The sequence below is a fragment of the Pseudophryne corroboree genome, chromosome 4 (assembly GCF_028390025.1).
Source record: "Pseudophryne corroboree isolate aPseCor3 chromosome 4, aPseCor3.hap2, whole genome shotgun sequence".
Classification (NCBI taxonomy): Eukaryota; Metazoa; Chordata; class Amphibia; order Anura; family Myobatrachidae; genus Pseudophryne; species Pseudophryne corroboree.
The window spans coordinates 714,405,265-714,430,769 of record NC_086447.1 but is presented as its reverse complement, the minus strand read 5'-3'; the positions used below and the strand labels follow the sequence as shown (position 1 = coordinate 714,430,769).

At 42.7% G+C, this 25,505-nt stretch overlaps 1 protein-coding gene across 4 annotated transcripts in view; it reads left to right on the top strand.

Annotated features, from left to right (window-relative positions):
* The window catches only part of LOC134910211 (interferon-induced, double-stranded RNA-activated protein kinase-like), a 237,276-nt gene that overhangs the window by 202,500 nt on the left and 9,271 nt on the right, over positions 1-25,505 (top strand). For 2 of the 4 annotated variants that reach the window (XM_063917983.1, XM_063917984.1), the window contains 2 exons: positions 1,265-1,405; positions 12,402-13,815. In XM_063917983.1, coding sequence (XP_063774053.1) covers positions 1,265-1,405; positions 12,402-12,683 — 423 coding nt within the window. In that variant the 3' untranslated portion in view covers positions 12,684-13,815. Of the gene's footprint in view, positions 1-1,264; positions 1,406-12,401; positions 13,816-25,505 lie in introns of those variants that run through there. The other 2 variants (XM_063917982.1, XM_063917985.1) reach the window with 2 other exon arrangements.

The following is a 25,505-nucleotide window of genomic DNA, read 5'->3' as shown; positions in this document are numbered from 1 at the left end:
GCTGCTTTATTTTTACGCTTCAATTTAGATTTCAGTTTGAACACAAGGCACCCAAATCTAACTCTCTCTGCACATGTTATATCTGCCCCACTGCAGTGAACATGGTTTTGCCCAACTGCTAACAAATTTGCTTCTGCGATCAACTCTGAATTACCCCCATTGTCCTCTGGGTTTCATGGCAGGTTTCACGGGAAGGAAATCACAGTTATCTCCTGTGCCGTCATCGATGGTTGTACCAAGGAAAACAGACCCGACAAAAGGTAAAGCTTTTACAACCCACGTCTGACTCCTGCCATGGCTGGACCTGGAAAAAGATTTCTTTTCAGTTATAACAGTAGAAAGAAAACACTGATTCCAATAAACTGTAGAACACAATACACATAAGGTGAGAGTGGACCAACAGAAGACAGGGTCAGTCAATTTTGAAGACCCTTTTTTTGTACAACTTTTATGTATAAATAAAAGAACCAGGCAACAATTGTTTTTTTTGTTGTTGTTTTTTTTTTGGTTTTCCAAGCCTGTCCTGCAAGCATAACAATAAGTAACCTAATCTTTTTCTGTAAGTGTGGAGATGGACGCAATACAAACAGGGAGGCAGGCACAGCTTATTTGTGTAACTATCTGGCTGAGAGAAGCAGCAAGCACTAATGCTGCTAAATCCTTAAAGTTTGTGCCTGGATGGCACCATCATGGCCGCTGATTCTTGTCACAGTAGGGACAGGACTGGGAGAGAGTAACCCCTCCTTGCCGCTGGACGCTCTAAAAAACAGGATGAGCACTCGTGGCGCCTGTTGGTCACTCTGAGCCACTCACATGTCTGTGACCTAGGCCCTCCTCTCTGGGGAGCACCAGAAACGAATGGCAGGAGCAGCGAGGGAAGTGCCGAAAAGTGCTCCAACCTGCCCTCCAACAGATTTCATAGATGAAAGCTCCATAACCAATACGGGAACATTACAGTTAAATAGATGAATAAAACAGATTATGCTATTTGAGATTAAAAAAACAACAACTCACAGCTCCTTGTAGAAGGTGGGGAGGCAGCCCACAAGCACGTTTAAGTTTGCTTGCTCCTTGTACAGTGCCCTCTTAACCCCATGGTATCCAGCGTCCCCCAGATAGAATGCCAAGAGGTATTCTACTTTGGAGAAAATTCAGTCACTTCATTTGATGTACCAAAATGCTGATAGCGCTTTCATTTGTTGTCGCGATGATTTTTGCTGCTGATTAAAATTAATTTTTATGTTTTGTCATGCTTGTATTACAGCCTTTAAACATATTTTTTACTAAAGAAATGATCGTGAAAATAGGAGATTTTGGCTTGGTGACCCGAATGACAGGGGAAGATGGGAAAGCACTTCAACGAACTAAAGCTATTGGCACAACATCTTATATGGCCCCAGAGCAGGTGAATATTTATTTCATTTGCACAACATTTTTTTTCTTATTATTCAATAATGTTTATTAAGATTTAGTCATACAGAAGACTTAATATTTCCTACACTGCAAATAAAAGAAGGGTACCAGAGAACCTTCATAGAATAGAAGAACACAATAAAGCATCTTTCATCCAAAAGGGTCTAATTAAAGATGAATATGGAAATACATATAAAAGGAGAGAGTAGTGGGATAAATATTCAGCAATACGGCAAAGAAGAAAAAAAGTACAAACATAATTCTGATTTGTACGGTATTCCACAGTCACAGGGAAGCAGCTGTGTAATACTGTACAACTAATATGCTAATGCAGCAGGAGACGTCTGTAGAAAGAAGATGCCTCCTGCCAGCATCTGCAATCTGAGTGCTGTGTCTGAAGATGCAGCATCGGATCACCATCGCGACCATTGGTTGTGATGGTTGCAGCCCTCGGCCAGTTTGTGTAAGCTGAGGCTTACTTAGACTGCTTATCAGAATTGTTCAGCAGAGTCCTGGAAGTCTGCGTCCCACAACGCACACCCATGGCTCTGCACGTCTACAAAACTGGGGCAACAAGTCCGTTTCGTAGAACGTTCCTGCTGCCGCCCCCCATACGCTGCAGTATGTCAGTTGTGCTGCTGCTAAGGGGGGACTGCAAGCAATCATGCAGGACCAGTTCTGCACATGAGCAGTTCCTCAACCATCGAATTTGCGTACAAATTTGAACAGACCCATAGTCCAGACACATGTTGGCATCTGCAATTAAAGAGCAGGCATTTCAGTCGGTGTCCATACTGCCAGTACTATGTAAAGGGATCTGTATGTAGTCAAAACTTCAACATTCGGACTGTCAACATGTGTATTATGTCAACATGGTCATAATGTCGTAATGTCAACAGTCTGTGTGAATGTAGGGCTTGCTCTTAAATACATTTAAAGATTACATTTATTGAAATTTTAAGCAATATAAAGTATGGAAGGGGGGGTGGGGTACAGAAAGAAGAATAAAAAGGAAGGGGAGACGGACATGTATACATAAAGTTCCACAAATTCAGCATAGGTAAAGAGCAACATCTGGATAGTAAGGTCCTCTCAACAAGGTCCCATTGCGAAACCAACTCACAGTGTACACAATATAATAAAACGGCAACGACAGCATTTAACAGTAAAAATATTAAAATATGCCAAAGGAAAAGCCAAAGAGTAGACATAATTAGAAAAATAAATAGAAATACAGATATATAGCCCACATAGTATGCCTGGGAACGGTACAACTGGAGCACCCTATAGATTCTCTAGAGTCATTATCCAGAGTAAATAATACTAATAATAAATAAATAAAATAAAAAAGTTTCAATCCTTAAACTAGAGTAGACGCTCTATAGGCAGCCCAAAGAGACCATTTGGTTGTCTGTGAAGTCGTTGGTGTCGAGTATGACAGCCCTGCAGTCTCAAAATCAGTGTGCTTGAACATGTTCAATTGTGAGGACCGTGGGAATTAGTGAGGTTCGCCAATATTTGGCTAGGAAAAGTTTTGTGGATGCCAGCATGTGACCTAAGACATAGCGGTCATTAGGACGAATAGAATCCGGAAACAGATGAAGTAATTCTATTTTAGGATGGGGAGAAATCGGAGTTCCCAGAAGTTTGGAAATGAGGTCATATACTCGAGACCAAAGGCTAGCAACCAGGGGGCACAACCAGAAAATATGAAAAAGAGTTCCCACACTTCCACACTGTCGCCAACAGGTATTAGAAGCAGTAGGCCACATAGTGTGTAGAAGGGTGGGAGTAAAGTATTGTCGGTGATGGCACCTTTAAAGACCGCTTTACAAATTTTATTTTGCAAAAATTTAGGAATGGGCAGCACAGTACTTAATGGTTTACACACACTTTGTAGCCAATTGCGCAGTTGGGGATATTTATAGAGATCTTTACTAAAAATACCGTATTTAGATTGAAGGGATACAAAGGTGACTAGGGAACCAGCCTCCATGACATCACTAAAAGTAGAAATACCCCGGGAGATCCTTGAATCAAATGACAAGTCAGGGATTAAATGTGCTAAAGCCAACAGTGAAAGTTCCAGGGATGGGAGGGAAACTTCCAGCAACTTAGATAATAGATGTAGCCATGATTTACGTGTAGAATTAACTACTGAGGAACACTCATTTATACCCAGTCCCGCTGTTGCGGGTAACCACAGTTTATCAGGTAAGGGGACAGGTGACAGCATGCCCCTCTCAAGGAGAACCCAAGATTTATCGGTACAATCCTCGAACCAAGCACCTAACGGGGCCAGGATACTTGTTACTTGGTAGGAATATAAATCGGGATAAGCTAAACCACTTTTAGATTTAGGTAGAGACATTCTACTACGGGCAAGTTAGGGCTTCTTGCCTTTCCAGACATACTTAATAAGAGCCAAGTTAAATTTGGTCAGCAAGGATTTAGGCAAGAGAATAATAATAATAGAATAATAGAGAATAATAATCATAATAGTCCGAAATAAATACAATAATTTGGGGAACAGATCCATTTTCAAAGCATTAATACGGCCTAACCACAATATATTGAGTAACGCCCAGTCACTTGTCATAGACGAGAATTTGTGAAGCAGCAGGGAATAGTTGCAAGATATGAGATCCGAAACATTAGGAGGGATCTGAATTCCCAGATATTTCAAGCTGCCATCCTGCCAAGCGTAATCCTATTCGGCTTTTAGCAGGGCGAGTAAGTCGGCAGGAAAGTTAATTGGGAGAGCCTCTGTTTTGGAGCGATTGAGCTTATAATATGAGACAGAGGAGTAGTCAGATAGTATGTCCTGCAAACTATGAAGAGAAATAGCTGGGTTGGTTAAAGACAGAAGGACATCATTGGTGAATAGACATAACTTATACGGCCGACCAAACAGAACTGGGCTATGGACATTAGGGTGAGCCTGAACTGATGCAGCTAAAGGTTCTATCGCTAAGACAAACACTAGAGGGGATAAAGGGCAGCCCTGGCGAGTACCATTTGTAATCCCAAAAGTAGTGGACAGGAGACCATTAACAAAAACCGTAGCAGATGGAGTGGAGTAGAGGGCCGTGATAGAGGATAAAGCTAATCCCTTGATGCCAAATTTACGGAAAACAGCTTGTAAATAACTCCAGTGAAGCATACCAAAGACCTTCTCTGCATCTAACGAAAGCAATAAGAGGGGTTCGGACGATGGAGAGAAGGCATCTAGAATATTGTTATCCTCCTGGTGTTATCAGGGGCTTGTCTACCCTGTACAAAACCTACTTGATCTTGGTAGATAAGAATTGAAAGTAACGGGTTAAGCCTATTTGCTATGAGTTTAGCATAAATTTTCACATCGGAGTTCAATAAGGCAATTGGCCGATAATTTCACAAAACAGTAGTGTTTTTTTCCGGTTTGGGGAAGACCACTATCTGTGCTTCCAGCATTTCCGAGGGAAAGGAGCCACTAGTTGAGGCCTCATTAAAAACAGGGGCCAGAACTGGGGCTAAAATATCCTTAAAGTGTTTATAAAATAAATTAATGTATCCGTCCGGACTCGGCGCTTTATCAGCTGGTAAACTGGTAACTACTTTGCCTATTGCGTCTGCGGTCCAGGGACATTCCAGGAGTCGAATAGCCGAAGGGTCTAAAGATGGAAGCTTAAGCTGTTTCAAAAAAGACTCTCTCTCTTCAGCAGTAGGCTGGGGAGTCATAGGGTCATACAGAGATTATACAGGGAGGAATAGTAGTCAGCAAACACGTTAGCTATCTCTAATGGGTCAGATACTTTAATCCCTTTCAAAGTCATAATTTCCCTGATGCGATCTTTTCCTAGTTTGCCTCTCAGCTTTCGGGCTAACAGTCTGCCTGCTCTATCACCCTGAGTGTAAAATGTTTGTTTTAATTTGAAAAGGTTTCTATGGACCTCTTTCAGTGTCAAAACGTTCCATTCCTCTCTAGTCTTTAAAAGGTCTTTGTAAAGTGACCGAATAGTGGGTGACAGTTTAAGTTTACCTTCCAGGTCAGTTAGTCGCTTTTCAATGTCTTTCAGACGTTAGTTCAATGGCACAGGTTTTCAAACTCGGTCCTCAGGACCCCACACAGTGCATGTTTTGCAGGTCTCCTCACAGAATCGCAAGTGAAATAATTAGCTCCCCCTGTAGACCTTTTAAAATGTGTTGGTGAGTAATTAATACACCTGTGCACTTGCTGGGTTACCTGCAAAACATGCACTGTGTGGGGTCCTGAGGACCGAGTTTGAGAACCACTGCCCTACGGTGACGAGCCGTGGACTGGATTATAGAGCCCTTTAAAACTGCCTTTAAAGCACACCAATGGGTGAAGAGGGAAGTTTCAGATGGGAGATTAGTTTCTAGGTACAGGGTTAACGATTGCAAAATATATGGTTTAGTTTCAGCATCATTCAAAAGGTACTCACCAAGGCGCCAGGGACGGGGGGGAAGGGGGGGGGGGGGATTTTTGCGGAGGACAGGTCCCACTTAATGAATAAAGCCAAATGGTCAGACCAGGGGGCTGGCAGGATGGAAGCTTTTTTAATCTGTTGGAGATTCCACTTATCGGACAAAGAAATATAAATGCTGGAGTAAGTTCTATGTACGGTGGAATCCCTACAAGACGGATTCCTGTGGCAAACACTGGATTTAGTGAGGGGGGTTTCCACCATGGTGTGAGTGTATGCATGTATACAGAGTACATATATATATGTGTGTATATATATATATATATATATATATATATATACAGGTTGAGTATCCCTTATCCAAAATGATTGGGACCAGAGGTATTTTGGATATGGGATTTTTCCGTATTTTGGAATAATTGCATACCATAATGAGATATCATGGTGATGGGACCTAAATCTAAGCACAGAATGCATTTATGTTTCATATACACCTTATACACACAGCCTGAAGGTCATTTTAGCCAATATTTTTTATAACTTTGTGCATTAAACAAAGTGTGTGTACATTCACACAATTCATTTATGTTTCATATACACCTTATACACACAGCCTGAAGGTCATTTAATACAATATTTTTAATAACTGTGTATCAAACAAAGTTTGTGTACATTGAGCCATCAAAAAACAAAGGTTTCACTATCTCACTCTCAGTCAAAAAAGTCCGTATTTCGGAATATTCCGTATTTCGGAATATTTGGATATGGGATACTCAACCTGTATATGTATATGTGTGTGTATATGTATATATATATATATATATATATATATAGAGAGAGAGAGAGAGAGAAACTGTGAGGACCGGCACTCCCCCTCCAAGACTTAGTGCTTAGGTGCCATCTCAGATAAGGATGGGTAGAGAGAACAAGTAAAGCGGCACTCTAAGTCTGTCAAAAAGTCAAATGTATTAAACACACAAAGTGATCCGACGTTTCGGGGTCCAAGCGCCCCTTTGTCAAGGTGAACAATTGGTTCACCTTGACAAAGGGGCGCTTGGACCCCGAAACGTCGGATCACTTTGTGTGTGAAATACATTTGACTTTTTGACAGACTTAGAGTGCCGCTTTACTTGTTCTCTCTCTCTCTCTCTCTCTCTCTCTATATATATATATATATATATATATATATATATATATATATATATATATATATATATATATATATATATATATATATATATATATATATATACACACACACACACTGCGGTGTGACCAGGCACTCCTCACGCTCCCCAGCGTATCGATAACCTGCTCCCGTGCCCTCTCCTTGTGGACCTGAATCCAATACACAGCAATACCAATAAGAGCGGCACTGAGAGACTTGCAAGGTATGGTGAACAAAACGTGCCTTTTATTCTTTCAACGTTTTGGGGACGTAGCCCCTTCGTCAGGATAACCAAACAGTGCAAAATACAGTGTATAAATACCTTCAGTGAGATGAGGTCCGCACCGCCGCCTCCAGCCATGCTGCCCGTGTCACGGTCCTGACGTCACTCCGCCCACAGGAAATGGCGCGGCTCCGGTTCGTCCGGCTGGCGCACTGGGGCTGGGGAAACAGTAACCATGGGAACAGATACACAATGTGAATACAACTTACTCAAATAAAGTGCTTAGCGGCAAACATATACCACCAATATATACTATTGCAACAAGTGTATATGGTATAGACTTATCCCATAATGTCTAAAATAAGCGAATAAAGAAAGTGACAATCAATAATAAAATCTGCTACATTTCTTCACTCTACTGGGGCCAACAGGGGGATATTATGATACTTTCTAACAACAATTAAACCCACTTATCATGTTTTATAATACTTAAAATTCCATGTGCACCTAAACAGTTTTTTACTTATAGTGATCAGAGTAAGCTATTCATAAAACCAACCACACTCCTCTCTATTGAGGTCTACATAATTCAAAACGTGGAACCAGGAACTATTATAAGAAGCATTTTAGACTAAGGGCTTCATTAAGACCCCTAGGCCATTGGGTGTTAAGTGTATGTATCCATTTAGATTCCGCCTGCAACAACTTTTTGGAACGATCCCCACCACGCAGCGAGAATGGGACATGATCTATTATTTTATACCGTAACGTAGCCATTCCGTGTTTTGCTGACATGAAATGGCGTGCCACGGGTTGATCACTGCTTCCTGATTTAATGGCCTCACGTATGGCATACCTATGTTGTGCCATTCTTGTTTTAAAGGCACAGTCGGTTTTGCCAACGTAGGCAAGTCCACAAGGACAAGATAATAGGTATATCACAAATTTCGAAATCGCATGATAAGGGATACCTGATACTGTATTTTTTCCCGGTATGGGGGTGCTGAAATGTATCCCCTTATACCATGTAACCACAGGTGGTGCAGCCACTACACCTATAGCACCCATTCTTACATCTAAGTAAGTTCTTTTGTGAATGACCTTTTCCAAAAGAGGAGACATCAGTCCTTACAACAAAATCCCTTATACTCCGCCCCCTGGAATAGCTAGGCAGTAGTCTAGACTGATATGCCTCCCCCAAATCTCTATCAGATGCAATAATAGGCCACAATTGTCTGGTGCATTTAGTTAATCGTGTACTGCTGGTATTGTACCGTGTCACCCAGGGGAACCTTTCATCAAGTGGTTTATGTACACTAGGTTTCAGTAGCTGCTGACGTGTAACTCTCAGCGCTTTCTGTTTAGCTTGTTCCAACAATCCTAGTGGATACCCCCTCTCAACAAATTTGGTAAACATCTCACTCAATTGCTTATCTCTCTGTGTCTCCTGGCTGTTAATCCTACACACCCGCAGGAACTGTGAAAAGGGAAGGCCCGAAATGGTAGGCTTAGGATGGAAACTATCAAACCTTAATAAATTATTCCTATCCGTGGTTTTAGTGAACAATCCAGTGTTAATAACACCATCGGTAATGGTAATGCACACATCAAGGAAATTAATCTTCTTATCATTGATCTCCATGGTAAATTTGATTGGGCTAGGAGTGGAATTATGTTGTTCTATAATATTAACCAACTGAATTTTAGTACCTTCCCAAAAAATCAGTACGTCATCTATGTAGCGTTGATAGAGACATAGCTGTGATGAAATAGCCCTATCTTGCAGAAACAGTTCCCTTTCCACCTCCCACATGAACGTGTTGGCAAATGCCGGGGCCACAGCAGACCCCATGGCACAGCCCGTTCGTTGTATGTAAAAGTGGTTGTCATACAGGAAATAATTATGTGACAGCGTAAATTCCAGAAGTGACAGAAAAAAACTTAATTTCTGGGCCTGTGTATCTAGGGTTAGTCGTTAAAAGATGTTCTACCGCCGACAAACCCGCCCCATGGGGAATACAAGTATACAGACTTGTCACATCGATCGTTGCCAGAAACATGTCACTGGGTAACACCCCCACACTTTCTAATAATGACGTATCTTTCAAGTGTGTGGGCGTGTCCTGTATGCATGGTTGGAAATAGCTATCACAATACCTGGACACGGCTTCACACAGTGATCCCCTGGCAGAGATAATTGGTCTGCCAGGGGGATTCACAGCATCCTTGTGAATCTTGGGAATCACATAAAATATAGGCACCACAGGATAATCAACACATAGTGCCTTACTTACAGTTGCTGTAATAACAGAGTTATCTACTGCCAGTTTCAACAACTCCTCCAATTCTCTCTTAAACTGACTAGTAGGATCTTTGGACAACTTTGCATATGTAGAGCTATCAGACAGTAAACGTATACACTCAGCCTTGTACTTCACTGTATCAAGAACCACAATCCCCCCCTCCCTTATCAGCCTGGCGTATGATAATATCCTCCCTTTTACTTAGACCTTTTAATGCATTGAACTCGTCTTTGGACAGATTGGGGTAACAACTGTCCTTGCTGTCCTGTTCAGACATCTCAAGCATGCGACTAAAAGTTCTAATAGAGGCGTTCGAGGAATGTGGTTCAAATGTGGATTTAGTGAGTTTTCTCACCTGCGGTGGAAGAGAGACAGTCACTGTGGATGGCTTCACCCCTTTATCCTTTGCGAAGTATTCCTTTAGTTTCAATGCCCTTATTAATTTGTAGTTCTCAATTTTCTGTTGAAATGGATCCGTAGAAGATGTGGGAATAAAGGAAAGTCCTCTGCTTAACACTTTGGATTCTAATTCCGAAATCCGTACAGTTGAAAGATCAAAGATCAATTGCGTCTCCCCTTTGGCGGCTTGTTTCCTGAGTTCTCCCCTCGTCTGCCTCTTTGTTTGCCCCCCTCGCCTCGTTGGGGCACCTCTCTTCCGGCCAATATTGCCCGGGTCCGAACCCCTAAAGGGATCTCCCTCCTGTTATGTGGGGTTCCCTGGGCAACCTCCTCCGTCTCGCTGGCCGATGTACTTGAATATTGAGGGCGTTGAAATCTTCGCCTGTTGTAAGTTGATTGTGTGCCTCGGACTTGGGTGGCTTGATTGACCAGCCAGGAGTAGACTTTATGCTGGTCGTAGTCCTGTTGGACTCGTACTCTCTTTTGCTTCTTGAACTTTATCAGATTGGTTTTATATAGTTCAACTTCTTCAGAGAGTTTGTCCAACCACTCTGGCTTTGGGACTTTTTTCAAATCATGTTCAACTTCAAACAGCTCTATTTTGTTTCTGGTGATGGTTAACTCACGTGTGGACTCCTCTATCACCAGTAGTAACAAGTCCATAGAGCACTTGTTGAGCACTGCAATCCACTTTTTACAGAAGTTGACATCATACCGACCTATCGTCGGCATGTTATGGATTCTAAATCCACGTGGGATCTGTTTCGCCCTGTGGTAGTCAGAAAGGGTCATGGCATGATATAAAAAGTAAATTTCTCTTTTACGTAGCTTCAGGAACTCCCTGTAGGTATCCTCACTGGATGCCCCTACATCGGTGTCAAACAATGGTTCCTTGTAGAGAATATTCTCCGCTTTGGAGAAACTTAGTGTGTCATAGGTGTCACATTGTAAGAACAGAGTGGCTCCCTCCGCTGTTGTATCCTCAGTATTAGACATAGTGTTGCCGTTTTTAAAGTGCAAAACGAGTGCAGTGTCCAAATTTGGTTAAGTGCTGGTGCGTGTAGACCTCCTGCGAATAAGTGAACAGGTAAAGCGAGGGTGCCCTGGACTGTGCTTAAAGACCCTGCGGCAACAGGGACCAGAGCTTACATGCAATGCGGTGTGACCCGGCACTCCTCACGCTCCCCAGCGTATCGATAACCTGCTCCCGTGCCCTCTCCTCGTGGACCTGAATCCAATACGCAGCAATACCAATAAGAGCAGCACTGAGAGACTTGCAAGGTATGGTGAACAAAACGTGCCTTTTATTCTTTCAACGTTTCGGGGACGTAGCCCCTTCGTCAACCCGTGGCACGCCATTTCGTGTCGGCAAAACACGGAATGGCTACGTTACGGCATAAAATAATAGATCATGTCCCATTCTCGCTGCGTGGTGGGGATCGTTCCAAAAAGTTGTTGCAGGCGGAATCTAAATGGATACATACACTTAACACCCAATGGCCTAGGGGTCTTAATGAAGCCTTTAGTCTACAATGCTTCTTATAATAGTTCCTGGTTCCACGTTTTGAATTATGTAGACCTCAATAGAGAGGAGTGTGGTTGGATTTATGAATAGCTTACTCTGATCACTATAAGTAAAAAACTGTTTAGGTGCACATGGAATTTTAAGTATTATAAAACATGATAAGTGGGTTTAATTGTTGTTAGAAAGTATCATAATATCCCCCTGTTGGCCCCAGTAGAGTGACGAAATGTAGCAGATTTTTTTATTGATTGTCACTTTCTTTATTCACTTATTTTAGACATTATGGGATAAGTCTATACCATATACACTTGTTGCAATAGTATATATTGGTGGTATATGTTTGCCGCTAAGCACTTTATTTGAGTAAGTTGTATTCACATTGTGTATCTGTTCCCATGGTTACTGTTTCCCCAGCCCCAGTGCGCCAGCCGGACGGACCGGAGCCGCGTCATTTCCTGTGGGCGGAGTGACGTCAGGACCGGGACCCGGGCAGCGTGGCTGGAGGCGGCGGTGCGGACCTCATCTCACTGAAGGTATTTATACACTGTATTTTGCACTGTTTGGTTATCCTGACGAAGGGGCTACGTCCCCGAAACGTTGAAAGAATAAAAGGCACGTTTTGTTCACCATACCTTGCAAGTCTCTGAGTGCCGCTCTTATTGGTATTGCTATATATATATATATATTATATATGTATGTATTCTGTATATAGATATATATATTCTGTATTTATACTGTGTGTGTATGTATGTGTGTATATATATATATATATATGTATGTACATATATACAGTGTGTGTGTATGTGTATATATATATATATATATATATATATATATATACACACACACATATACAGTGGGGCAAAAAAGTATTTGGACAGCCACCAATTGTGCAAGTTGACCCACTTAAAAAGATGAGAGAGGTCTGTCATTTCCATCATAGGTACACTTCAACTGTGAGAGACAGAATCTGAAAAAAAGCACGGCACACTCTCGACCAGACCTGGGAGATCCTGGAGACACCAGGACTATCGGCAACCACATCTTCCAGGTTCCAAGACACAAGAAGTTGAGTACCAGCTACAGGACAGGTGATAACATTTGTAGATCCGTTATGCCTAATAAGCAATTTGGTAGGAAACCCCCACCGGTACGGAATGTCTGCCTTCCTGAGGGCTTTGGTGACCAGGTGAAAAGACCTACGAGCTGCAAGAGTGGAGGCTGAGAGATCTCCGAAGATTTGTAAGTTTCCCAGGATATCGTCGGTAGCAGGCGAAGGTTGGGCAGCACGAAGCACCTGTTCCTTCACATGGTAGTGGAATCTCATCAGGGTATCCCGAGGCGCTGCCGTAGGCGCATTTCTTGCCTTAGGAACACGGTGGATACAGTCGAGCAGGAATTCCACCATGGTAACTGTGGGAAGAAGCCTCATAAAGAGATCGGTAACACAGCCCTTTAACTCGGAGTTAGGCACCGATTCCGGGATACCCCGAACCTTGATATTGTTCCTGCGTGATTGATCTTCAAGATCACAGACTTTACTTCAGAGCGCCATGACTTCCGTCTGAAGCTTCTCATGGAGCGTGATGAGATTGTGAGACTTAATAACCTCCTCCAGTTTATTCTCCAAATGATCCGTACGTTGACCCACAACATCAATGGATTGTTGGCAAACCTGTAAGGCCGACTTGAACTCCTGGGAGATGTCCGCTTTAAACGTCGCCAAGAGCTGCTTCATAGAGCCAATCGTCAATGGGGCATCATCACCTATGGTCGCTGATACAGGGGAAGTGGAGGTTAAGGGTTCGAAAGGAGCACTGAGCGCGGATAGGGATTTATGATTCTTGTCAGAAGAAGCAGTAATCCTACCTCCTTGCGCAGGGGAAGATACTTGAAAAGCTCACTGTGGGAACCCCAGGCCGTTCTTTCTGACGTTTAGGTGGCATCGATTGTAGAACCGGTATATTATAACGGAGCACTCAGGCCAGATAGTGGTAAGGACGATGCTATAAGTATATCCCTGTAATAAAAAATCCACAATAATTCACCAACAGTAGGGCATGGCGTGAAAGAGGTAGCAGAACATACACACGGCTAGTACATATTAGCCAGGATCCTCGCTCCGCAGAACCGTACTGGAAGGCAAATGTAAGAGCCGTCAGCAACACCAGCAAGGGGTACATAATATAGGCTAAAGGGAAATTGATGTGCCCCTGCTGTACCACAGAATCGGTTTGGGTACCAATTCGGACTCCCCGCTGTCGGGAAGTCACAGTATTGATAGAGTCAAATTAATTTCTAACAAATATTTAAAATGCCAGCTCTAATATATACTGCGGACGCCAGGCGCATCTTATTACCATATACGATAAAAGTGCGCTGTATGTCGCAAAACACTACATCCCTTAAGAGAAAACAATATACGCACACATTGTCTGAGTTCCAAAGCTCATTGATGTATATATTTGACATTAAAAGGATATATATACAATATATCACAATGTACGGTATATATATATATATATATATATATCGAGTTACATAGTTATTATTTACACAGGAAGCAGTTATTACAAACTAATTCAAATATAGCCACAGCCAGCATACATTTACCATCTCCCTCAATGCTCACTACGCTCCCTCTCCTTCATCTTTAGCTCTCCCTCCATGCTCACAGCAGCAGAGTAACCGCAAAACACCATCTCCATCAGCACCCAGCAAAACAACAGGAAACTTTACTGGGGGAGTATAGGTTTTTCTGTTATTGGTCCAGGGGAGGGAACTTTCTCATTCATGATGAATCATTGGTCAGTTCATATGTAAGCAATGAAGATGACATCATGGGGGCTGGCCTCTGGTTTCCTGTCCACATGCTTTAAATGGAATGTCCTTTGTTCTCTTCAGAATTGTGGCTTTATATTCCTACATTTGATCATAACTACTCATTGCAATGTGCTACAACCTAATCACAGGCATCAAATGAATCCACACATTAATCTGGTTACTTTGACACCAAGCACAACATGTCCATCTTGCTCCGCTCCAATAATACACATACATGACATTATACTCCATTATATAATTTGAAACCTTATGTCTAGTGCTTGATATGTTCAATTTATGTGCTGTATGAAATATGTGTTGAATATATCTTTGTGGCATGTCTGTGTAAATGCGTATGTTACCATATATTGCTGTGCACGCTGTGCGTTTTTGCAAGCATAGCGACTCATAATGTGTGGGGTTTGTATGTTCTCTCTATGTAATATTTTTGACTTCGACAGTCCACTCTTTTGCAGTAAACAATAACTGCCATAAATTATTAACAGAAGAAAAATATTTCAAACAATAATCGGTGACCTAGACACACGTATGTATTCATTTCGCAAATCAGACACTTGACTATATTTGGGGAAGACAGGGAGGAGGACGAGACATCCCCTATATGCACTCGGCGGTCACGGGACCACTGGTTGGGTGTGGGACAACATTCAACCTATAGAGTATGCTGGGACAGTGCTATGGCCTATGATGTCTGATTTGAACGAACATTTCACACATACATGTACCTACGTCTTTGTACACAGATGTTCAGATTCGATAGAGTTTCTGCTGGGTAGAGGGAGAAAGCACAAACAAATCGTGAAAGAGACATAAAATTTTCATGGTATATGTTCCTATCACTCTCTGAACATTGTTTCCATTTCTGGAACGTATGCTAGGTCTATTTCATGATTGAACAAGGGTTATAAGTAGTGTCCTTCCTAGATAACATAAACCTTCAGAGTTCGGGAGAGCCACTCATAAACCTTTCTTCCACATATATTAATGAGCTCTTTATCTGCTATGTGTGAATAGCCATTGTCTGATTGCTCCTGATTACCTCCCAATTTCCTGATTTCCTGAAATTGGTGAGATTTAAACATACCAGGCATTTATCTATGGTACTGGTGGATCTTAAGACTAGGGGGTCTAGTTATATTATACTCCTTGTCCACCGGTCCCCTCCCCCTTTGTGTAATTCAAGTACCTCAGCAAACTCTAAAGAAATATGGCACTAATCCTGCATCATTTCGTCTTAGAGGTACCTGTGAGCACATCCAACATTCCATTTGGTTTAAGACCTTACCCACTAGTGAGTGGTAATCACTTAAGGGATGTCTGTCAAATGCTGCCTAATTGCTAGACTGACATCTCTGGATGCATTCATCTTCAATTATAGGGTCACAGTAACTACAAAATACAGTATTCCTCAGACAATAGCCTATCACGTTACCTATGAACTCCATAACTACTAGACCTATGATTTTCTCTGGCTTTAACAAAGTGATAGGCTGATCCTGGGATCCTATAAAGACATCACTCCTTTCTCCAGAACCAGTTGCAGTCCGACGCTCAACTCCTCAGGAAACCTCAGAAAAATAGAATGTCCTGAAAAACAAAATGTTTGTCAATGGGAAAAAGAAAGAAAAAACAAAACAAATCTTGCCCATAGCAAATCCATTACAATGACTGGGCTTTCTGTAATCCTTTAGTACGCTCAGGTAGTGTTCAACAGTGCCGCCTCTCAGTCTTCACGGAACAGACTCTCGGGTGATACTTCTGCGATCTCACTCCCTTTACGAGTTCCTTCCGGACTACCAACTTTCCTACGATGGGAATCGTGGACCCAAGTCTCTCTCTCGTCTACTTTCACTGGGATCGTGCGGTCAATAAAACTTGGTACGGTTCTTCCCACCTGTCTATTAGGCAACCTGAGCGTAAGAACAATTACACAGTCTCTTGGTTCACAATCATGACAGTATTTGGCATACCAGGAATCAACAGTTTCAAGTTCTTTTGTCAAGTTCTCAAATGCTGGCTCATCTCGATAAGGTACTGTACTGTCACCTCATTGGTGTATTTCTGATCATTGCGCGAATCAATCATGACATGAGGTTGTCTTCCAAAACAAAATAAAATATTTTTTTTCGAAGAGGGTGATTCGTTAAGTGGGGACCTGGGAGTGGTTCTGATGCTACATAACACTAGTGGCAGTGTCTATGACCACAATAGTCCAGTTTCAAGCTATCACTTTGCTCCTACTCCAAAGGATACCATATCTACACACAAATTTCTGCACAATTTTCTTTGTGGTAAACACAGCAGCATCCGTGGTGGCAGGAAATGCCTCTACCCAGTTTGAGAAAACATCAGTGCACACCAATACATAACAATAATTCCTAAAGGGTGTTAACTGTACGAAGTCGATTTGTATTACCTGAAAAGATCCGTCTGCAGGAGGGATATGGGATGGCTCTATTAGTACTACCTTACCAAATGTTCTTCCTCATGCAAGTAAGACAGGCCATTGCTTTCCTGCTTGCCTGAGAAGAGAACCCTGGTACACGCCAGTAAACTCTTACCAATTTGCACATACCTTCCTTACTCCAGGTGAGTCAGACCATATGCTGCCTCAACTAGGCTTGGGAGATACGTCCTGGGGGCCACTGGCTTACCTTGTCCATCTCTCCAGAGTTCTGAGGACTCCTGACCATACCCCTTCGCCTTCCAGACCTCCTTTTCCTGTAGGGAACACAAATTTGTATCTTAATTTAACTGTTGTGTGTTTGCAATGTAGAGTACCATGAGCATAACTCAAAAAAAAAAGAAAAAAAAAACATCTCTAGAGGAGAGAAAGAAGAAGAAAATAGCAGGTCTGCGTTCACCAACGGGCTGTCACTTATGTCTGGTCTCGTAGCAAAGGTCTGATTCAGATATTCCATACCATCATGCATATCAGTGTCTATACAAAATTTCCCTTCACCACTATTCTCATCCTTCCGCCACCCTTTGTGCATGACAAGGCACGCTGCAGTAATATACTGGTGCCATCGTGCTGATGAGACATACCGGGTTCAGGCAGAACTTTGAAGGACCAATACGGCATGTGGTGTATGAACTATCATATCATGTACCAGTACTATGTCCCAGGTATTTGACCCTTGTCCTACACAACTGTAGTTTATCCCTTGATACCTGGTGTCCTGTTTGGAAGAGACGAAACAGAAACTGCTTCATATCTGCCAGGGACGACTCAAATGAATCAGTGCACAACAACAAGTCATCAACATTTTGTATCAGCACCGACCCACTCTCAGGCTGAAAGGACTGTAAGCAGTCATGCAGGGCTTGGTAGACAATACTCAGACTGTCATTCAAAATCTTGGGAGAATCGGGTCCATGTATTGTACCACCCTGTGTGAACGCAAAAGATGAAGAGGAAACTGTTACGAAAAAAGAATAGAGGTTGGTGACAGATAAGTTTGTAGAGGTGGAGGGGATTTTATTAAAATGACAACTGGATTGGGCACTACGGGGAATTGATTAACTACTTGGTCTACCCACCCTTTAAGCTTGTGCATGCTGTGTCACTACTGGGACTACCTCAGCCATCAATCCAGTGTCCTGTCCATCCTAAGTTCAAAGGGAACCCGGTATCTTTGAGATAATTTCCTCTATCGGTGATGGACATGAATCTAGAACAGTGGAATGCAACATTAGTCTTTGAGGGTATCTAACATACCTTGTACTTCCTGAGCGGGAGTACAATATATATATTTCACATTTTACAAAATCTCTGTCGATTAAGTTAGTCAGGGGCCACTGCTGCTAGGGAAAAAAAAAGGAAAAGGGTTTAGCATCATAGAGGCCCAGTCGTAACTTCTGCAGGTTTTGTCAAAGGGTAATGTTGCACTTCTCTCGTTCCTCCCATTTGCCAAATTAGTGTTTACCAGTGATCTTATCCGGACGGAGAATTTTCTAGTACTGCAAAAGAAAAGAAAATCAACAAGCTTCTAGGTCATGCGAAGTATTCATTCAATCCTTCTTATCCCGTATTAAGGGTCTGTACATGGTCCAACAAACATTTCCGAACTCATCTTGACTAGGGGGATTACTAGAAATGAATACTTCTTATGTGGTAACTAAAAGAAATACCCGGGGGTTACCCTATCTCTGTCCGCTTTCCTACTGGGAAATACTAATGTGCGGACAGGATATTCACCATTCATGACGTTACTTGATTTTTATTTTATTTTTGGGTTTTACTATATATATGTACTCGATACTTACCAGTTCCACTGGTCTCAGCCACTTCCCCTGCAGGCTACTGCTCCTCTTTTACCAGTTGGATACTCCTCTGAGTACATGAGAAATGGCTGAAACCAGTCAGGTCGCCTTCTCCTCCTAAATAAAAACTTTGACATTCATTAGTACATATATAGGTTACATTCATATGCTTCATATTTTTATTTTTATTATTTTCTATAGTTTGTATGCTGGCCGTAATTGCTTCCACATCTACATATGGCAGTGTACTTGCTTTCTCTTTTTTTCTACTTGTTTATTGTTGCTACATGTTCAAACAGTTCTTCTATTTCCGTTCTTGTCTTATATGACTTTGGTTAGACATACTACCTGCAATACCTCAGGATCAAACTCACCAACCCTAGGAAATGATGCCCTATCATCAGCAGTCATACATCTCCATTCTTCACAAAAAGCCTCTACGTGCGGACCATACTCCACTTAGGACACCTAGTTCACTTACCACACATTACTAACCTTGCGGACCCTCTTGGCCCTTCTTCTTCAGTCTGAACCCTGGCTGCCGAACGCCTCTCACTTGTGCACTTGGCTCCCTTTGTGGGCCTTTTATACACAATCCCCAAATGCACAAAGAAAAACGGTGAAAGTTCTTACCGAGTGCTTTCACTCACTCCAGTCCCTGCTGGCCTATACTACGAGCCACTGTCAATAGTGGGACGCGATGTACCCAACCTTCGGACTGCTATCAGACCCTTCAGCACCGTAATTTCTTTCGGTGGAGGTTCTGTTGGAATATTTTTCCTGAGAGAGACAGCGAAAAAAATCCTTTTCGGTATCTTTCCACTGGAATTTTTATAGGATGAGAAACATCCTATAAAAATTACCCTTTCCAGTGACTGTCCATCAGGGAGATTTCCTGAAGAGCGAAAAACCCGAATGTTTACACAATCACGTCTGCATATGCTTCTACAAAGCGCATATGACACACCTGCATAAAAATAACGCAAATGGTATCACGTTGCACCGCAAATAACACACGGACGTGCGGTCCAATCGCACAGCCTATAGATACTTGTTATCTATAAGCCCTATGATCACTATCACGCTACACCTAGTCCACTTGAGACCACCTAGTTCACCTAGACCACTTTAGTCTATACGTAAGGTTGCGAACCTTTCATGCCGCGAGCCTCTGCTAACTCAGCATCTCTCACGGGATCCCGATTTTTCCCGGGGTTCAATACATCCACTCCTACTTTCACTCACTCAAATACACAGTGTTTTTCTCTACAGAAAAATATCACTCCCTCTGACTGATCGCTTGTTCCAGAGGTAGTACACCTTAAACAAAATATTATAATAATCTGCTTTTAAAATCGGATAGTTTAAATTGAACTGCTATTGTGCGGTTATAATTTGCACTCGCAACTCTATGCAACCTTGCGTAAACACGCAACCGTGCGTGTCCCTATGCCACGTGCGCGCTCCTGTACGCTGTCCTCGCAAACGTACGTGCGTTCACAACTCACTAATCCACACTATATCACGATAAATGTGAGCAACAAAATACTATTGCTCACTAACACAACACACAATTGTTCCTTACACTCGCCGGAAGTCACCCACAAAGATGATCCCCTGTATACCTAAACATTTAGGCTGTTACTGCGTTTTGTGTTTTTATAATTACTCCCTTAACACACTAATTCAAATATATATAGCAAATAAATGTATCCGATTTCACACAGATCTATAATGACTATTGACTATAATTTAAATGCTATGATTCAGATTGGATAGCTATCTTACAAATCATACACTGATATTAATACCCATAATATATAATAATATATACTATATACACCATTTACTGCACTCCTGAGACCCTTCATATGTATTCGTAAACACACTGAATGAATGTAGTTTCTCTCAGGGCCTCTATAATTTGCATATCAAAGATATTTGCCTTGCTCTACTAAAGTGGTTAAACAAGTTAATTAACATTTCAATGCCTATCCTACCCTAGTAGAGGGTTAACATCCTGGGAAAGAAGAATTTTTTTTTTTTTTTTATCTGTAATTTTTACATCAAGTATTCATTTATCTTACCATTTACTCTCACTAGGCCCAATTGAAACTATTTGTAATTGACTATGGCAGATGTTCCCAAACTGCCGTGGCTCCCTGGGGTGCCTCGGGACACTTGCCAGGGGTGCCCTGGGTTGGTGGTCCAGGACCAATTCAAATTATTCATGGTCAATATAATAGGCAAAACCAGTGCTGGTGGCTGCCAGTTATAAAATATGTGGCCAAACAGAAGCAAATCTTGTCCCTTACCACACAACTGACCCTAAGGATGACATATAATCGCGATCTACTTAATGTAATAATTCTTTCTAAATTTCCCAAATAAGAAATTTTTGGCCTACGGGTGCCGTGAAAAGAATTCTGATATTCTAGGGCGCCGTGATTCAAAAAAGATTGGAAACCACTGGACTATGGCATGGGTTAAATAAATTCATTGGTAGCTTATAAATGGTGTTGGATTTGTACATATATGTTGTTTCTTTGTGACAAAGGAAACTGATTGTTTTAAACACACTGAAAGTCAGCTGTTACCTAAGTTGGATAAAGTGACCTTCCTAAAATGGCCACTGCTCCTCCCACTCATTCCCATGCCATGTGGCCAAGATGGGGGACAGGCCATGTGGCTAGCCCAAAATGGAGGACAGACCATGCGGCTCTTTTGTCACAAAGAAATCACACTCTATACAAGCACCAAAAGTTACTTTAGGCCTGGGTTTAAAAGTATGCAAATTTGTCTCAGCATGCTAACACAGCTGTATTATACCTATGTACCAATTTTTAAATGTTCTTTAAATTTACTTAACAGATAAACAATCCAATCTGAATCAAACACAATATGACTTATTTGAACTTTGTTTTGCAACAATAAAAATACGTTTTAGCATTTTAAATATTGTGAGAAACACATTGTCCCTTGAATTTCATATCAGCGCCTTACTGATAACACAAAAAAAAAACAGCACGTGATTCAGCAGCATCAAGATGCGTCCATCTTTAGCTGGTAGACCACAGCCACGTTTGTACAGTGCAATCATTAATAACGTGATATCCTGGTTCCGAGCCCCCATCTGATAAGTCAAATTAATTTCTAACAAATATTTAAAATGCCAGCTATAATATCTACTGCGGACGCCAGGCGCATCTTATTACCATATACAATAAAAGTGCGCTGTACATCGCAAAACACTACATCCCTTAAGAGAAAACAATACACGCACACATTGTCTGAGTTCCAAAGCTCATTGATGTATATATTTGATATTAAAAGGATATGTATACAATATATCACAATGTACAGTATATATATATAGTTACATGGTTATAATTTACACAGGAAGCAGTTATTACAAACTAATTCAAATATAGCCACAGCCAGCATACATTTACCATCTCCCTCAATGCTCACTACGCTCCCTCTCCTCCATCTTTAGCTCTCCCTCCATGCTCACAGCAGCAGAGTAACCGCAAAACACCATCTCCATCAGCAACCAGCAAAACAACAGGAAACTCTTCTGTGTGGCATCAGCTATACACTGTATGTTGGGGTAGTATAGGTTTTTCTGTTATTGGTCCAGGGGAGGGAACTTTCTCATTCATGATGAGTCATTGGTCAGTTCATATGCAAGCAATGAAGATGACATCATGGAGGCTGGCCTCTGGTTTACTGTCCACATCTTTAAATGGAATGTTCTTTGTTCTCTTCAGAATTGTGGCTTTATATTCCTACATTTGATCATAACTACTCATTGCAATGTGCTACAACCTAATCACAGGCATCAAATGAATCCACACATTAACACTTTGACACCAAGCACGACATGTCCATCTTGCTCCGCTCCAATAATACACATACATGACATTATACTCCATTATATAATTTGAAACCTTATGTCTAGTGCTTGATATGTTCAATTTATGTGCTGTATGAAATATGTGTTGAATATATCTTTGTGGCATGTCTGTTTAAATGCGTATGTTACCATATTTCTTTTTCATCCACTAGGGGTCACTGGAGTACTCTTGGGATATGGACGGTGTTAGCAAGGACTGGGCACTGAATATTCAAATTTCAGTAACTCTCCTCCCCTCCATACTCCCAGAATACCAGTGTTTTTTCGGTGCTCACATGGACAGGAAGCACAAGTGTGGACCTCCAGAGGAGGACATACATTTTTTACTTTTAAACATTTTTGTTTTTCTTTTTTATACATTACAATCCCTTCCAAGCTTACACAAAAGCTCTGGGTACGGGATTATAGAATCTGCTGCGTGCAGCTCTTGGCGTGTCGGGCCTCACAAAGGAGCCCCCTCACAGCCACAAGCAGCTCAGCTAACAACAGCTGAGACTGCAGAAAGGACTGGACGGCGCTTGCTGGAAGAAGCCCCGTCAGAGTCCAAGTACATCAGCTACCTTCAGCTGAGGCTGCAGAACGGAGCTTGCTGTAGAAGCCCCGTCAGAGCACAGGAACCCAGGTATTTATGACAGGGGCGGTCAGCTCACGCTGCCGCCCCGCCGTGTGGGGGTACTGCTATGTGCGTCGCCCGAGCCGCTGCTCCGTCCCCGCCACCGCTGTTATCAGCTCCCCTAGTCCTGGCGCCGCTCAGAGGGACGCGCTGGACGGCCGCTGCAAGCGCCGTTCTCAGCGCTCCCTGCCTGTAATGCAATCAGACCGCGGACAGCGTTCAGTGCTGCCGCGGTCTGTCCCTGTAACGGCCGGAGGCTCCGTCGCTTAGGGGAAGGTAACTGCTCCCTCAGACCGCGGACAGCGTTCACTGCTGCCGCGGTCTGTCTCAATAACGGCCGGCAGCTCAGCACTGCCAGCGCTCCCTGCACACACTAAGGGTAGCAGGGGGGGGGGGAGGATGCCGGCGCCTCTGATCACTCAGACTGCGGACAGTGCACACTGCTGCCGCGGTCTGTCCCTGTAAAACAGCCCTCTAGTAACTAGTGGGCTCATGCTGGGCAGTCAGGAGTTTCCCTGTCCCTATTACTTGTAGCGCAGCTGCAGGGGGGAGAGATTATGCCACAGCAGCAGCAGCAATAGACAGCCTATGCTAAAGAAGGGCTGCATTGTGTTATATATGCATTCGTGTAGCACTTGTTATACCATAGACAATGTTATACCATAGGAAATGTATATAAAATACTGTATGTATGTATATATGGTCATGTAACAAAATATGCTATATGTTCTTTGACTATAAGCACATGGCTGGAGGCCATTTTAATCATACTTTCTGTTTCTTTTCCAGAACGTTCCTGTCCTACAACACTGCTCCACCGGATGGCGCAGGGGTGTTGGTAGGAATTTTTGGATCAGGTTTCTTATGGTCTGGCCACGTGCAGTGCACTTTGACCATATACACACAATTTTACTGAGGTGGAATTGGTTTGTCTTTGTCTATTTATTTGTCTGGTTACATAATAAGTCAGTCACCAGCAAAGATGGAAAAGTTGTTTCACTGCAATGTCTGTACCAGTGGGTTCCCGGTGAGTTCTACCACATGCACAGTATATTTTATACTCCCATTTCATCTCCTATTTTCAAAGATAGTTTTCATTTGCCTTATAAATTCCCAGTTTCTGCTATGTTGCAATCCTGACGATTCTATGCCAGGCCTAACTGCGCAAGATGAATGTGAGAAGGGGGAATAGACCAGCAGTCAGATAGTGTGGGTGCGTCAGACTCTGAAGTTTACAGGGACTGAAGAGGCTCTGACAATTTATAAGGTGGTCTTTACTAAGGCCACAGATCTCCAGCGTGGAATCTCTAAATAAGATGTTAATAGGATCCTAATACACAGGTTTCGAAACCTCGCCGATTTCGGTCTAGTTACCCGTTTCTAAAGTCAGTGACATCTCCATGGGAGTTATGCTAGAGTCGCTGTATACAACAGCAGGGGTGTTGCTTCGACCGTGTTTGGTTGGCATTTGGGTAACTACGGCGTTGCTTGTCTGGATAACAGGACTCGGGTCCGCCCTACAAAACGTCCACCTTATGCTTCTCGCTGATCAGATCTGCGAAGCTGCTGATTATCTATGTACAGCTTCTACGGACGTCTGCCTAGTCAGTTCTCGCCTTTCAGCGTCACTCGTTGTGGCATGACAAGCGCTCTGGCTGCGTCCTTAGCAGGCGGAGGCAAAGGTCGAGAGAAGAATAGAAGCATTACATTATGCGAAGGTTGTTTGGTCCTGATTTGGACAAAGGTATTTTTCACGGGATACTCTGGACCAGCGTTCGAATCCTTTAGACCTCAGCCCTTTCGAGGCCGTGGTAGACAAACAGCCACGCCTGGTAGGCGAGGTCGAGGACGTGGTTTTCAACAAACCAACGCCAGTCGTCCGGACGCTATGGTCACCGGCAAGTCAGTGGCATGACGGGCTCCCAGCCCATCTCGGTGCTCCAGTTGTGGGAGCACGCCTTCAGACGTTTCATTTGGCATGGTTGCAGATATCCACAGATGGGTGGATCCGCAATTTAGTGTTAAAAGCAGTCTACCGCCTCTGTTTTTCCTGTGTAGGAAGAGGACGGTTCGGTAAATTGCTATTCACTCTCTGCTGCAGTCAGCAGTTTTGATTCCGGTCCCTGTACACCAACAAGGTCACGGTTATTATTCCAGTCTGTTGTGGTACCAAAGCCGAATGGCTTGGTCAGGCCAATATTGCATACTTACTACAGATTCAAGATGGAATTTCTGCGGACAGTACTTGCAGGTTTAGAGCCACAGGAATTCATGATTGCGCTGGATCTCGAGGATGCGTACTTACACATTCCGATTTGGCCACCTCTTCAGAGGTTCTTGCGTTTGCAATACGGCAGATCCATTATCAGTTTCAGACTCTACCGTTTGCCCTCTCGTCAGAGCTTAGG